The following is a 16,043-nucleotide window of genomic DNA, read 5'->3' as shown; positions in this document are numbered from 1 at the left end:
TAGGGTCAGAATTTGGCGTAAAGAACATGAAAGCATGGATCCATCCTGCCTTGTCTCAACGGTTCAGGCTGGTGGTGGTGGTGTAATGGTGTGGGGGATATTTTCTTGGCACACTTTGGGCCCCTTAGTACCAATTGAGCATGGTTTAAATGCCACAGCCTACTTGAGTATTGTTGCTGACCATGTCCATCCCTTTATGACTACAGTGTACCCATCTTCTGATGGCTACTTCCAGCAGGATAATGCACCCTGTCACAAAGCTCAAATCATCTCAGACTGGTTTCTTGAACATGACAATGAGTTCACTTTACTCAAATGGCCTACACAGTCACCAGATCTCAATCCAATAGAGCACCTTTGGGATGTGGCGGAACGGGAGATTTGCATCATGAATGTGCAGCCGACAAATCTGCAGCAACTGCGTGATGCTATCGTGTCAATATGGACCAAAATCTCTGAGGAATGTTTCCAAAACCTTGTTGAATCTATGCCACAAAGAATTAAGGCAGTTCTGAAGGCAAAAGGGGGTCCAACCCAGTACTAGCAAGGTGTACCTAATAAAGTAGCCAGTGAGTGTATATGTTTTATATATACCAGGGATCCTCAAATCTGGCCCACAAGATCCACTTTCCTGCAGAGTTTAGCTCTAACCCTAATCAAACACACCTGAGCAAGCTAATCGGTGTCTTCAGGATCATTAGAAAATCACAGGTAGGTGAGTTTGATCAGGGTTGGAGCTAAACTCTGCAGCGCATTGGCCCTCCAGGGCAAGATTTGAGGAACCCTGATATATACCATTCAAAAGTTTGGGGTAAGTAACATTTTAAATAATATGAATAATAATGAATACAAATTTAGAAAGGCCACAGAATATTGATCAAAGTTGACATTAAAGACATTTATAATGTTACAAGGATTTTTTTTTATTTCAAATAAATGCTGTTCATTGAACTTTATAATCATCAAAAAATCTTGTATTTTTGTTTCCATACAAACATTAGGCAGCAAAAATCATTTTCAACATTGATAATAATGCATTATTAATAATGGAGCACCAATAATAATTGACAATTAAGCACCAAATTAGCATATTAGAATGAAATATATTCAAACACAAAACAGTTATTTTAAATTGTAATAATGTATCACAATATTACTGTTTTCACTGTGTTTTTGGTTAAAAATAAGAGATTTCTTTCAAAAACATAAGTAAATCTGAATGATTTCAAACTTTTGACTGGTAGTGTACAGTAAATAGAGACAACACATTTATGGGTTTTGATTGTAGTACGTTTCGATGTCATCTTCAAGAACAAATCTGATCGTTGATGTTAATTTTTTGTTAATTGATGACAAGTATCTTGAGGAAAGGAGCTAGTACATTTGCATCTTGATTGAATGGCATGCGGTGAGTTCGTCCATGCTGTGGCTTTCTCGTCGGTATTGTAACTGACCTTATTCAGACATGTGAGCTCATCCGGGCAAAGCTCAATCGTGATGTGAACAGTGCTTTCAGCAGCACATACATTGACACTGAACGCCTTATATGAAGCATCTTCTAAAACCTTAGTGCACACGGACCTCAGCTGGGAAAGCAATTGAGAAGAATCTGCTGAATTACATTTACTTTTAGTGAGTGCAGGTTCTTCTAAACGCCCGGAGATGTTCACTGGCTCCTCAATGATCTCCCAGCTTTCCTCATCTACAGCCACCAATCCATTAGCTGCTTCTTCTTTGGCAATCAGTGCTGGTTTCACAGATGATGTTAATGGTTCCTCTGATGTTGTTAATAGTGTCTCCTTGAACTTGTTCCTTTGAAGTTCTTCTGACTCTTCTGCATCAAGGCTTTCTTGTTCCTGGGTGATCTGCATGATTTCCTCAACAATATCTGCAATTTCTTCAGCAACTAGCAATGGCTCTTCAGCTCCAACGACTGGTTCCTCAACATGAGACAAGACCTCAATGGTACCAACTGCTTCATCAGCTACTTTCGTCAGGTTTTTGGAAATAGGTGCAATCTCCTCATTCATATGTTTGGTTCCATTTGGTTCGTTCTCACATGCTTGTTTCTTTTCATCCGATATTATGCTTTCAACAAGTTGTATAAGTTCTTTGTCTTCTTTCAAGGCCTTGTCATCCTCCTCAGTCTTAGGTTCTGCATCTTCAGACTTCAGATATCCTATATGTATCTCGCTGGCTTTTCTTTTAACTGGCTCTTCAGTTATTGGTTCTTCCACAACAGCTACTGGTTCTTGTGTAGCATGCAAATCTGGATTTGAGGAATTCTTTGTCAAAAAACTCAAACTTATGGGTTGCGTGGGAATGGTGTCAACCAATTGCAATTTGATCTTCTCTGCGACTTGCTCAAGAATCTCCTTTTGGTCTGCATTAATGAAGACTTTATCCTTTTGGAATGAGAAATTGGTCAGAGTCAGAGTGCAATACATTTTTTGCGATTTACTTGGATTTGTTGTTACCTGGTAGATGCCCGGCAGAAAACTTCAGGTATCCATAACCATCAGCAAAACATACTAAAGCATTCTTGGTTTATGATGAATGTACTTCAAGCTTTTATACATTATACATTTTCCAATGTCAAATAATGTTTCTGTCCACACTAATAGCAAAAATGCTGTGCAATGTGACAAATTATAGCTAATTACTAATATTTGATGTTTAAAATAAAGCCACGTTTCACTGTAGACGAGGCTACCAGAGAAATCTAGTGACTGGGGAAAGAGTTCAATAATAAAAAAATAAAAAAATAAAAAAAAATGAATATTTGTTGAAAATGTATTCACTCTCAGGCCATCCAAGATTTAGATGAGTTTGTTCCTTCACCAGAACAGATTTGGAGAAATGTAGCATTATATCACTTGCTCACCAATGGATCCTCTGCAGTGAATGGGTGCCGTCAGAATGAGAGTCCAAACAGCTGATAAAAACATCACAATAATCTACAAGTAATCCACACCACTCCAGTCCATCAGTGAACATCTTGTGAAGCCAAAAGCTGCATTTTTGTAAGAAACAAATCCAAATCCAGGCTTTTTAACTTCAAACCATTGCTTCTGGCCAAAATATGAGTTCATAATCCATAATAACGCTTTCTCCACCCGCTGTCAAAATCCACCCACATATTTAGACTTTTTGGACTGATTTGGCTTGTAAACTATGTTCGATCTGTGCATATTTCTCTCCTGATTCAGAAAATAAATATTTTTCACTGGAGAAAGCATTATTATGGATAGAGGAGCAACAATTTAAAAACATTTAAATGATGTTTTACGTGTTTTACGTCTAGATGAATTTGTTTCTTACAAACAAGCAGATTTTCACTTCATAAGATGTTAACTGATGGACTGGAGTGGTGTGGATTACTTTGATGTTTTTATCAGCTGTTTGGACTCTCCTTCTGACGGCACCCATTCACTGCAGAGGATCCATTGGTGAGTAAGTGTTGCAATGCTAAATTTCTCCAGGGAGAGTAAATTTTCATTTTTGCAACTTCTACTTACAGTCTGCATGTCGATATTCAGATCCACCGCTTTGGCCAGTGCGTCAACTGAATCGTTGTTTTCTGCTGCAGGTTTCACAGGTTCGCTCTTCTTTTTGAACATTTTACCAAGGAAGTTGGGCACCTCATCTCCACTGGGCTTTGGGGCTTTTTTGGGAGGTTCTGCATCTGTTGCGACTGTCGGTTTTTGCTCAGGGGTCGTTTCCACATGCGCGGGTCCGTTGGCTTTACTGCTGTCTACCTCCTCTTTTTCTGGTGGTTTTGGTTCATTTGTGACAGGCACTGGTGGGGTTTCACTCTTTTGCCCCACTGCTTCTTTTTTGCTTGTCTCTAGACCAAAAACATGAAAGAAATTATGTATGCAGTGTACAGGGACAATAATATCTATTGCCTTCAATCATTTTGACCAGTCATAAATCATAATACACACCCACTTCTTATACACACTTGACATTTCAAAGGACATTTGAGGTTACAGCCAAAATAATGCAAAAGCACAACACGTTTGCATGCTTGCATAAAGTAGGTTTCTGGCCTATTTCTATGTGCATTGTACAGCTTTCACTCTCTCATAAAATGTGCATGAACAAATGCATGCATCTGCATTCTATGCATATCTAACATTTTGCATTCAAGGAGCATGGAACATGTACTGCATTTCACTTCTATAAAGGCTTTGTGAAAGTGTTAGCAACAATAAACTAGCAATGCACACAAAATGCAAATTAAACATTGCTTTATCCACCATGCATGTGACTACAACACCCAAAGTTTATACAGAGCTTTGAGTCATGTTCTTGATTGTGGGTTGAGTTGCTGAGTTAATCCAAACAATGTAAATGCCTGCCAGTTTAACTTTAAGTAACTCCTGTAGATCCTTATGTTGAAATTACGAGGGACGATACATTTAGTCACATGAACAGAAATGTGCTGTATTTCAGATACATACCAGGTTCAGCTTCATCTGGAGCTGGTACTGCATGTCCATTCAGCTCTCCATTTTGGACTTTTTTCTCAGCATTTGCCTGGTGAATGATATTAGTTAGTTTCATGATCTGTTGTTCTTTTACCTTATTTTAGTTTCATTGATATTCTATTATGGTGTATATTTTAGTATTTTCCATTTTAATTTTAGTTAAAGTTTTGGTAATTTTGTTGTATGTTTTTGTCTTTTTTTTTTTAAAACATGTCTGTATAGTTTTTCTTAATTTAGTTTCAGTTTGAATTTTTGAATTTGGAATTTTATTTCAATTAAATTAAATTAAATTAAAATAAATTAACTTAAATAAAATGTTGCTTTGGAAACTAGCTAACATAAAATAAGTTTAAGATTTTTTTGTTTTTAATTTTTTGTGATCTTTATGGTTTTAGTTTAGTTAATTAAAATAACCCTGGTTTAACTGTCTCAGTAAACATAAAGCTATCACATGAGTTTAATGTGATAAAGGTTTTAATCACATAATTAAATTGGAAAATGGGAATTATTATAATTTATATGAATTTATAATGCATAATGTATAATCATTTATAATCTGCCTTTTCTGACTGGAGAATATACACAAATATCTACCAAAACAAACACATAGCTGACATAAAATTGAAAACTATCGTCTACAACTAAATATTATAAAATATTACTAAATATTATATTTGTACTTTTAACAACTGTATTCATGATGTTGCTAAATGCTGAAAAAAATTAAATGCTGGGAAATAAATTATACATTTTTCTTGTATATTTCACTGAAAAACATAGATGTTGCATAAAGCTATGTTAATATAAACTAATTTAAAAAAGAAAAAAAATCACCTGATGTTTTTTCTGAGTTGAATGCTCGTTTCCCATGGTCGCTTCAAGTCAGCAACTAAATATCAGCATTGACATCGAAAATAGTTATTAAACATATAAATGATGAAAATATGCACAAATCATTTTTCATAAGTCTGTTACATTGAATCATATCACACGTCCTAATTAGAAACACTGCAGATCGCTGCAGGGTGGAGTACCTCATGACCTGATTTTGTAAAGGCTGTAGGTTCAATCCCATGCAAGCTTGATAATTATAAATACTAAATACTATTTATAATTACTATAGCTAACACACAATTGCGTGTACTGGTTTAATAAAAATACTGAAATTAATAAAAAAATATTTGCATTTACCTTTCCACTGTCTTGTGCACCAAACTGACAATTAGAGTCAGTGTACAGTTTCCAAAGCTCGATTAAAGTAATCTCCAGCAGTCTGCTGTCTGTCAGCCCGCGTGTGTACACATATACCTGTCCTAAGAGAGGGTGGGGCTCAAAACTTATTACCTTAAGATACTTGTGAGACAAAACCTGGCCTATGAACCTATTAGCACTGATGAACTCATGATCACGTCCTATTGTTTCTCACTGATGAGCTATTCCACCTAAATAAAGGTGACATGATTATCACATACTGTACATCAAAGATAAGGCATCAGACGTCTCATCCATTGCTTCACTCAAAGAACTGAACCGGAGAGAGCGTCAGGCTGATCTGAGAACAGCCTGTTTTGTAGGTGTGGTTGAGCCCAAACAGGATGCGTGTAGAGGATATAGCAAAAGTTTATTTGCGCAGTGTGACTCCCATCCAGAGCTTGAGTACAGAGTACATGACATCAGGCTTTACCAGCCTAAGCCTTTATTTATTTAATGATTGCTCACCTGCAGAATACATGGGAAGGAACATAAAAAACACTTAATTGTAGGAGTTATGATGTGAAAATGTGTTCTTTTGAAGTTTCTATTAATCAAAGTATCCTGAAAGAATATGAAGCAGCACAATGGTTTTCAACATTGTTAATGATCAGAAATGTTTCTTGAGCAGCAAATCAGCATATTAGTATGATTTATGACGGATCATGTGACACTGAAGACTGGAGTAATGATGCTGAAAATTCAGCTTTGCATCACAGGAATAAATTACATTTTTATTATTGTAATAGTATTTCACAATTTTGCTGTTTTGTAAATGAAAATGAATATCAGTGTCAGAAAGATGCTCATATTTTGATATATTTCAAAGAGCATCTTGTGTTTTAACTGAAGTAGGACAAATCCAAAAAATCGTTTACATTAAAGCTTAAATTAGATTTTAAATCCTAGATTTTCAATGTGATATTATTGTAGCTTTTATTCATATTTTGAGTCATATTTTATTTTTCGTATATCCATTTTCATTTTAATTAAAGCTTTAGTTATTTTATTTGGTGTTTTTGTAATTTGTAGTTTTTTTTTTGTAGAGTTGACAAGTAATAGTAACATGCTGTTTTATATTTTATTTGAATTCAGTCAATCTTTCTTTCTTGAAATGGTTTTAGTTTGAGTTTGCTTAACTACAATACCCTGTTCTGGACTTCACTGAAGATTCATTAACCAGACTATTTGATCTTTTCCAGCCCGTTAAACTGATCAGTTTAAGCTCATCATCAAACATTTTTGTTGATGTGTTTGGGTATCATGATGAACCCTGGTTTTGATCATCGGCTCCAGATTGTAAAATAAATCCTAAAGCAAAGTACCATCTAAATACAAAGCATTTGTACAATAGACTGCTGCACACTACAGTGGCTCATGTTCAATAATATGGAAACTACATTTTGACTTCTAAAGCAAATATTGACATATGAGATGCACTGCAATTCATTTGATTAATTAATCAGTATATTGTAAAAAAAAAAATCATCAGACTTAATTTTGAAATATTAACAATGATGAGTCTCTCGTTATTAGACTGTTTGAAAAATATAGGAATAATAATATAGAAAAAGTACTTCAATGCAAACCTTGATATGAAAAAATACTATCATTGAAAGAGAAAAAAAAACAGACAACAAAAGTAGGTATAGGCTTACATAAAGTTGATGGTTCTCCTGCATTGTGATGTGATGTAATCACAGCATAATTGATACGATACGATACGATACGATACACTTTATTGTCAGAGTGAGTCTGGAATTTGTCTTACGTTACAGCAGGTTCACTCAAGGTTACAATACTTTATCACATAAACAACACAGAATGCAGAGCTTTCACACACATACAAAAACAAAAAAAAGGACATTTACTTTTTATATGAGTTATTCAGCGCTAATACAGCTTGATTAATTCAAACGAAAATGAATTGATGTTAAATACGTGTCATTGTGAACCCCTACTTATATTGCACACCCTTTTTCTAGATTGTTTTAGCATAAATTATCAATCTACTTGACCTTTACGATATTTTCTCAACATAATACAATTCTTTACATGGCACAACATGCATAAATACAGTCGAAACACGTGCCAACTGTCTCCCACGGGCCCAGTCAGGCCATTTCAGTCATTTCAGTCCATTCCCATTAAATTCAATTCACACATGGTCATTTGAGCTGAGGAATCCTCTCGCTTTGCCAAAACGTACTGTAAACTCTTTAATATCTTATTAAATGAATGTCAAACACTCTAATATATACGCTGCATTTTCCTATTCAACAGAAAGCATGACAAGGAACAAAGGAGCAGATCAGCAGAGGGTGAGATTTTGTCATGTAAGCGCCGCTCATGGATACAGAGTCACATTGTAAATGTACACACTGGGGGCGAAAAGCAAATTCCTTCGTGGTCACTGTCAACTTGATCTGCCACCATGAAAGGAATTCTTGCAACATGCTAACAGCGAAAAACCTTGAAAAACCTCAAAGGCATTCCACTAAATCATCCAAACGGAGCATGTTTTCATTAAGATATAAGGCTGCACAGAAGTTTTCACATTTATCGAATTAATATTTGTCATCGATAATCAAATATACACATGTAAATTAATGACAGCTATTAAAAACAATCATATATGTTGAGAAAAAGCGAGGAAATTGCATATCATCCCAATATTTGTCTTTGGGTGTAACGCTGTTTACAAAGAGGACGTTTAAGAAACTAGCACTAGCAACCACAGCGAGTTTGTTCAGTCATGTTGTGTTCGCTGTCATTATGTTAACTCAATATTCAACAGCTCGTGTCCTGTGGCACGACTTACCAGAAGCACATTGGACACTCGATTCCATGGCTATTCTGTGGCTGAAAGAGATGGTTCACCCAAAAATGAAGATTCCGTCTTCATTGTCTGTCGTGCATTTCTTAAAAACATAAAAGAAGACATTTTGAGATGTCAAGAGGTTCAGTTTTTCTACTTAGCAATACAATTGAATTGAAAAAGAAAATGCATCAGATAAAAGCACATAATAAATCACAAATGCATTTCAAAATGACTACAAAATACAATAGGAACAACCAAAATAACTACAGTAAAGATGGAGTTTATCCAGACAAGTCAGTTGACAAAGCTGAATGTAAGTAGGCCTATGGGGTTTTCTTCATATGGCCACTTGTGGCCCTGTGGGTTTTTAGAAAGTAAACAAGTAGGCCTACAATAACATTTAGTTGTGAAATATGACATATTTTTAAGATGCTTATTTATTTATTATTTCTGGTTCTTTAAAAAGGCCACATCGACACAGGTGGAAAATGGAAAATGGAAATCAATACCTGGGACAAAAGAAAAAGTTGGCTTCTGGTTCAACTTCAATCTATGTGAAAATAAATCTACTGTCCAGAAGATGTCAGTAAGTGTTCTGAAAATCCTACCCACAAAGAAACTGTGGATAATTTCAAGAAAACCGAAATGCAAAACGTAGGTAGTCGCAAGAAGCGTTTAACGGTCATCTTTATCGTAAATCCTCAAGGTTTTTTTTTTTTTTTTTTTTAAATATTTTGATTTATATTTTAAATGTATGTACATTTACAACACTATACTTTGTATTATATTATGGAGGACGAAACCTGCAAAAACAATAAATAAATAAATAAATAAATAAATACACAAATAAATAAATAAATGTATACATAAATACACATATTCTTGTTTAAATACATAAATAAATAATTATATATATGATGAAAGTAGGCAAATAAGTAATATAAATTGGTGGGCAAATGGAAAATGTTTAAGGAAATGCTAAACTCATCCTAACTATTTTCCTTTGATCACTCATTTATTTCTGAATGTTGTTCCACTTTTTTTTCCCCTCTGCGCAACATGCTAATGAGAGGGTGTCAATTATGCAAGAGTAGGCGGATCGTGTGTGACGCGCTTGAGCGTTTGCCTGCGCGCCATAAAATACAATTTTTCACACACTTTTCCAAAAAAATGAAAAGAAATTATTTCTTATTTCAAAGCGTTACTAATGAAACGTTACACCATATGGATATTTTCATGTCTGGGAAAAATTTGGGATTAAACGGGTTCAAATGCGTTTTAAACATAAAGTTAAGTGGTTTTCATTACCTATTTTACTCTTAGTAATTTAATAATTTCATACATTTCACAATTTAAAAGATTAGTGCAGAAGTATCGAATCGGTATCGATATCGACGATACTGCCTTGAAAAATATCGGTATCGTATCGAAAACAAAATAAGGGGTATCGCCCATCCCTACCATGCATTTCCTGTCAGAGGGAAAGCCGCGCCCCCAGCTATGACATGACCCCGACCAAGTCCATGGTTGACACCCTCTCATTAGCATGTTGCGCAGAGGAAAAATAAATGTGGAACTACATTCAGAAATAAATGAGTGATCAAAGGAAAATAAATAGGATGAGTTTAGCATTTCCTTAAACATTTTCCATTTGCCCAGCAATTTATATTATTTATTTGCCTACTTTAATCACGTTTAATTATTTCTATATGTATTTAAACAAGAATTGGTGTATTTATACACACCTTTATTTATTTATTTGTGTATTTATTTATTTATTGTTTTTGCAGGTTTCGTCCTCCATACTAATGCACCGTCTATGAGAGGGACGCAAATTTGACATCGTTCTCTCTTCTGACTGCCGTTATCAGTCTCTCTCAATTTTTTCCCTTATGTAAAAGTCATGAAAACACTATCGTGGAGTTTTTCTTTTGCTATTTGAGCAAATGGGAATGCTAAAAATATATTTGTGGTAGGTCTACTCTCCCTATTCACTGCTGTTGAAGTTACCCTAACTGTGACGACTTCCGCTGCTGAGAAATCCAGAAATGTGGGGAAAAAAAGTCCATATATTTAATTCTCCATCTGACAAAAGTAGCACGTTTTTGAAAAGGCAACAGCAGCTCGCGACGAACTCATGAATGCCCACGTGCTCCATTCCGCCGCGCGCACGCAGTCCGCTTCCCATTCTTCAAGATGGCAGCCACCATGAAGAAAGGAGTGGTATGTGTTCAAATAAACGGCTCTCTGTCTAGATTCCCGTCGTATTTTAGCCCTTGTTTAGTAACGTGCTAGTGGCTCTGAAACAGCGAAAACAGTGAAGGATTGAGAGAGCAGAGTGACTCTGGAGAGTGTTTGTTTTCACTGCTTGTGAGAGCAGCTAACGTTAAATGGCTAACGCCACATTATTGTGATGACTTTCTGGCATTTGCTTTTCATTTTTATTTACATACAAGTTCATCTTTCAGCTGTAAATCATTTTCCTTCTGCTTATGGGCAAGTAAATATCTGCTAGCGTCACTGTGTGCTTATTTCATAAAATTACAGCTTTATGCCTATTTTATATATGAAGAGTTTATTTGCAAAAACAGAACTCCGTTTAAAAATGTTCAAAAATCGTGTTTTTTATTATGTTATGTTTTTATTGCGTTAGTTAGCTGTATTTTTAGTAATTTCTTTAACCTAATCAAAATAACCCAACTGCAGTTTGATTGAGATTAATTGAAATGCACAATGAAAAAAAATGATATATATATATATATATATAATATTCAGCTTCAAGTGTTATATACCGAATTTTTTAAATATATATAACAATTGTAAATCAAACCAACTGTGCAGATTTTAACATTCAAACAACATTCAGTGCATCAAAGAAAATTACTTTATTATTTTTTATTTTTATATCACAACATTTAAATATAATTCTGTGTTTATTTGCTCTAACTTCATATTTTAAAGCACTGTGTATGTCTACAGACACAGTATACGAACAACATTATTTATTGAGTTTATAGATTCCTTTACTCATAAATATACTTTTTTTTAACTTCTAATGTGCATTTTAATATAGAGAGCAGAAGGATTCATTCATATTGGAATAAATGCATTATTTTAATAAAAAAAACTTGCTGGAATCATGACAGGCAGCTGAAGATGTCAATGTAACATTTGAGGACCAGCAAAAGATCAACAAGTTTGCCAGGAATACAAATCGGATGTCTGAACTTAAAGATGAAATCGAGGCCAAAAAGGTAAATGGATGGTTTGAAATGCATTCTAGTTTGCATTTTGTTCAGGCGGATGCTGATCAAACCTTTTTCATGCAGAAATCCTTACAGAATCTGGAGGATGCCAGTGACGACCTCATGATGTGTGAGGACGATGCACTGCTGATCCCGTATCAGATCGGAGACGTGTTCATCAGTCACTCTCAAGAAGAGACGCAGGAAATGCTGGAGGCTGCGAAGGTGAGGGACCAAACCCTGTGTGTTTGTGTGTCTCCCACAGAGCTAGGGAGCCCTACTGAGCCTTGCCTCAATCTGGAAAAACTTGTAGCCTAGTGGTTAAAGATCTGGGCTGGAAAGGTTGTAGGTTCAAATCTCACAAGAGTTGATTCGACTAAAATCGTTGTGTTTTTGCACGTGACTTAACCTCAGGTTACTGCAGGAGGACGTATAATATGTGTACTAGATCGGCAACCGGACGTTTTTTGTCTTATTGCAAGCAACTCGTCTAGGGCTGTCGTGATTCGTCGATTTTATTTGACTATTTGATTTTTTTTAAATCCTCGACTTCATTTTGCTCGCGTCGACTAACTGGCAAAATGGAAGTGGCGCATTTCACGGACGAGAATCCATAAAACACATTTTTAGACTGTTTCCCAAGGCTGCATGATATATTAAACCCATTTAAAAATCATAATTAAGCATAATTGTGAATTCACAAATGCTACAATTTAATTAAATCATATGCAATGCCGTTCTAATACAGTATATGCGCTTTAATTATTTACATGCATGTAGGTTAAGTACATGCGTCACACAGCGGCTCCGTTCACAGTAGTTCCACAGGAACTGTTATCATTTACATGTGTGGAGGGTCTCAAACGCCATCTCTGCATGAGTTTGGGTTTATTATAACGTTCATCTGGGAACGCAACATGCGCCATTTCATCAGATTTGTAAGGTAAATCAGTTATAAATCTACGCAAACTCAGGAGAATAAATCGCGGTTTCAAAATAAAAGCTCAAACCCTCACTCTGTGTTTACACGTTTTGATGTCCACATATTCATTTAATTACAGTGGCTATAGCATTTCTGTTGTAAAGAAATGGCCAAATATTAAAGATTAAGTGGACATTTGAATGAAATGGTGCTTGGTCAATATTAAACAAGGATTAGATCGCACAGCAATGTGTAAAAATAATCATCAGGCCGTTGGCGCCCCCTGCAGGCCTTTGGTGTAATGCGTAATGTACATTAGCTCTATTGTTTATAATATATTATGCATTTAAAATTTTGTTCAATAAAACCATATGATTTCTTGCTTTTGATACTTTATTTGAACTAATTATTATTGCCTCATTGCTGTTATATATGTATTTTAAGTAATTTTAAAGGCTATTGTCCCCTTACATCTATTTTTGTTACCACAAAAAAATGTATTATAATTATAGGGCACTATGAAATCCATTTGATTTCCAAATTCAGTTTTGTTCCATTTTAATTTTTTCTATACTCTGTTTTAATGGTCAAATTAAATTGTATTAATCAAAAGTCTAATTAATTGAGTTTTACAGTTTTATCTTTATATTTTCTGGATTCCATTTTAATGGTTCCATTACATTTTTAATAATCAAAAGCATCTCCAATTAATTGATTTTATATAAAAAAAAAATGTATTTATTTTTTTTCCAGAAATACTGCACATTTACATTTTTCTCCTATAATAAATTAAAAAGAGTTTTTTATTATAGTTTTATTATTAGTAGACTAGAACACGTGGATATGTTGTCATTCTTACACTATAATACTGAACTTTTATTTCATTGATTTGGTGATTTCAGTGATTTTTTTTGCAAAAAAAAAAAAAAAAGGATTTCATAGAAATTTGGATTTCATTTGGTTTAATAAAATATAGTTAATAAAATATTCTTAAGTAAAATAGATTTTTTTTGGTGGGAAATTAATTGTTTAGATTAACCGATTAATCGATAAATTAGTCGATAGAGTAATCAAAATAAAAATAGTCATTAGTGGCAGCCCTAAACTCGTCTCTGTTCTGGACTTGCACAAACTGCGTTGCAATGCAATCGCTTTCCAAAATGTCATTTATGTGAAAATATGAAGTCTGTAAACGCCTGTCAACACAGGCCAGAGATGCTGAAGATGGACACACAGAGAAAAATACTGTAGCAGGCAGATCACTCACTGTTCATGATGCACAAACTATTGGAAGAAAATCCTTAATATTGATTTGGGGGTTTATATGAATGTTTCTGAGGGGAACTGACTGTCTTCAGAAAAGTTTGCGTGGTATTTTCTTTTCATCTCGTCTCTGTATAGTTCATATTAAAGCAGTGTTTCAGTGCAGCGCTGCTTTGTTTACAGCGGTAAGCAAGGAAACACTATATCTGCTGTTCCATTAGCGCCTCCTGCTGTCAGAGAGTGAATCTGCATCTCATTCAGAGCTTCTGCTGTTTGCTTCGTTCAGGCATGTAGTATAATTTCACAAAGCTAGTCAGAACATTCTGTTTTTGCTTCAAATTGGGTTATTATTAAATCAAATTATGTATATGAAATTATATAACTAAATTATATGAAATGATATGTATATGAATTATATAACAAAAATTAAATAACTGTACTAGGGACAGTAATTCTACTGTCCCTAATATTCTGTATGTTGCTCAAAAACAACATACGTGTTTTTTTTTTACCCAGTCAGTTAAAAATAACACATTTTAGAGCTGTAACAACAATACCATGATACCGTGATATTTTTGCTTAAGGTTATCATACCATCAAAATCTCATACCAGCCCATGCCTACCTGCAGGTATTTAAAAAGTCTTAAATATCTTAAATCATTTTAAGAGGTCTCAAATTTGGGCATACGGCCTAATATGTTTATTAAACTTCAAAAGCACTGTATATTTCAAAGTATGCAATCAATGAAAACTGCACATTATGTCAGTAGATTGATTATTATCGACTGTTGATGAAATATGATAATGTTTTCTTTATGTTGTAGATGGTTGTAAAGAGTGCATATTTTATCTCCCTCTTTTTTTCTGAACAAGTAGCTAATAATAGTAAAGCATTGACATTTCAAAATAAAAGTCCCATTGTATTTCAGGATTGTTCATAATGAAAAGTCCTTCATTGGGGTTTTTTTGTTTTGTTTTGTTTTTTCCCTGGTTAATATTGGTATTTTGGTAACTTTATCTAGCATTTTATTAAACATTAACTCTTGTAGTTTCTGTCTGGGCTGCCCTGTTATTTAACGCATATTATTCAATATACAGATTTGACTAGTATTAGCACAAATCGAGTTACAATTGAATACAAGTACCTAACGCAAAACCATCAAGCAAGAAAAAACTGACTAGATACAGAGTTGTTAGATGTTAAAGGATATTTTTTTCCTTTATTGGAATTTTTGATCTAATTTTTGCAATCCCTGAACAAGTTACCGGCCAACTGGCGTCTAACGTTCTTTGCTTTGCTAAACCGATTTGTACTTGCCGAGTGTTTGTTTTGAAGCCTGGTTGTAGCGCTCAACATTTCCATACTTATATTCTGGTCTCCACAGGAAGCTCTGCAGGATGAGATCAAAGCTCTGGAGGGCCGCGTGTCGTCCATACAGGGGCTTCTTGGAGATTTGAAGGTTCAGTTATATGCCAAGTTTGGAAACAACATCAATCTAGAGGCAGATGAGAGCTGAGACTTCAAACATGTGGACTTGACCTCACAGACTGTCAGTCTCCAACAGGAAATGGCATTTCTATTCTGACAAGCTCTCGCCCTGTTAACTCTGATGTTTGTTGCATTTCACATGTCGTTATGTTTAGTGAATTGTTTGAGCTGTTGCATACAGGTGGTTTAAAGCATCCAGCAAGAGAGAATGAGAGGCACTGATGTAAAAATAAAAAAAGCTAAATATTTACATTGTTTCCATCTGTTTCAGTTTTCTAATTCATTTTGTATTATTATTATTGGTGCAATTATGTAGGCTTAGCATAGTGGGTAAAGTTTTGAGCTGATAATGGGAAAGTTGCAACTTTCAGCTCATATCTAACCATTGTGCCCTTGAGCAAGACTTTTAACCTCAGAGGGAATAGCGTATTAAGTGAACTTGGAGTCGCTTTGGATAAAAGTGTCAGCTAAAAGATTTGTTTAATGTTAGTTATTTAATGTTTATTTTAAAACTTAGACTATCATTCAAAAGTTTAAGGTCAGTTTTTGAAAGAAATT

At 34.7% G+C, this 16,043-nt stretch overlaps 3 protein-coding genes across 8 annotated transcripts in view; 1 reads left to right on the top strand and 2 right to left on the bottom strand.

Moving 5' to 3' along the window:
• Positions 1-6,016, bottom strand: part of LOC107562265 (neurofilament heavy polypeptide-like) — a 19,909-nt gene extending 13,893 nt beyond the window's left edge. For 3 of the 4 annotated variants that reach the window (XM_016246883.1, XM_016246882.1, XM_016246884.1), the window contains exons 1-4: positions 5,685-6,014; positions 5,328-5,382; positions 4,467-4,542; positions 3,519-3,847 (exon numbers count right to left, since the gene is read on the bottom strand). In XM_016246883.1, the coding sequence (XP_016102369.1) occupies positions 3,519-3,847; positions 4,467-4,542; positions 5,328-5,363 (441 nt within the window). In that variant the 5' untranslated portion in view covers positions 5,364-5,382; positions 5,685-6,014. Of the gene's footprint in view, positions 1-3,518; positions 3,848-4,466; positions 4,543-5,327; positions 5,383-5,684 lie in introns of all 4 variants that reach the window. The other variant, XM_016246881.1, reaches the window with a different exon arrangement.
• Positions 1,245-2,640, bottom strand: LOC107562266 (uncharacterized). The gene has a single exon (XM_016246887.1). It carries the CDS (start codon positions 2,445-2,447, stop codon positions 1,332-1,334), a length of 1,116 nt encoding a protein of 371 aa, XP_016102373.1. The 5' UTR covers positions 2,448-2,640; the 3' UTR covers positions 1,245-1,331.
• A 3,134-nt stretch (positions 6,017-9,150) lies between the features above and the next one.
• Positions 9,151-15,735, top strand: pfdn4 (prefoldin subunit 4). 3 transcript variants are annotated; one of them, XM_016246867.1, is made up of 4 exons: positions 9,151-9,219; positions 11,712-11,819; positions 11,895-12,035; positions 15,382-15,735. In XM_016246867.1, the coding sequence occupies exons 1-4, from the start codon at positions 9,211-9,213 to the stop codon at positions 15,511-15,513; spliced, it is 390 nt and encodes a 129-aa protein (XP_016102353.1). In that variant the 5' UTR covers positions 9,151-9,210; the 3' UTR covers positions 15,514-15,735. The 3 variants fall into 3 exon arrangements, with proteins under 3 accessions (XP_016102353.1, XP_016102352.1, XP_016102351.1); XM_016246866.1 differs by lacking the exon at positions 9,151-9,219 and adding an exon at positions 10,578-10,788; XM_016246865.1 differs by lacking the exon at positions 9,151-9,219 and adding an exon at positions 10,839-11,065.
• Positions 15,736-16,043: the final 308 nt, after the last annotated feature.

Source organism: Sinocyclocheilus grahami, unplaced genomic scaffold (genome assembly GCF_001515645.1).
Source record: "Sinocyclocheilus grahami isolate Dianchi unplaced genomic scaffold, SAMN03320097.WGS_v1.1 scaffold815.1, whole genome shotgun sequence".
Lineage (NCBI taxonomy): Eukaryota > Metazoa > Chordata > Actinopteri > Cypriniformes > Cyprinidae > Sinocyclocheilus > Sinocyclocheilus grahami.
Note: the sequence above shows the minus strand (reverse complement) of the source record. Positions and strands in the feature narration are given on the sequence as shown.

Excerpts from the sequence above, each read along its gene's own strand:
- LOC107562266 (XM_016246887.1), bottom strand. The coding sequence starts at position 2,447 with ATGTATTGCACTCTGACTCTGACCAATTTCTCATTCCAAAAGGATAAA.
- pfdn4 (XM_016246865.1), top strand. The coding sequence starts at position 10,979 with ATGACTTTCTGGCATTTGCTTTTCATTTTTATTTACATACAAGTTCAT. Across the intron at positions 11,066-11,711 it reads TTCCTTCTGCTTATGGGCAA|GCAGCTGAAGATGTCAATGT; the intron begins GTAAATATCTGC and ends GAATCATGACAG. Across the intron at positions 12,036-15,381 it reads AAATGCTGGAGGCTGCGAAG|GAAGCTCTGCAGGATGAGAT; the intron begins GTGAGGGACCAA and ends TGGTCTCCACAG.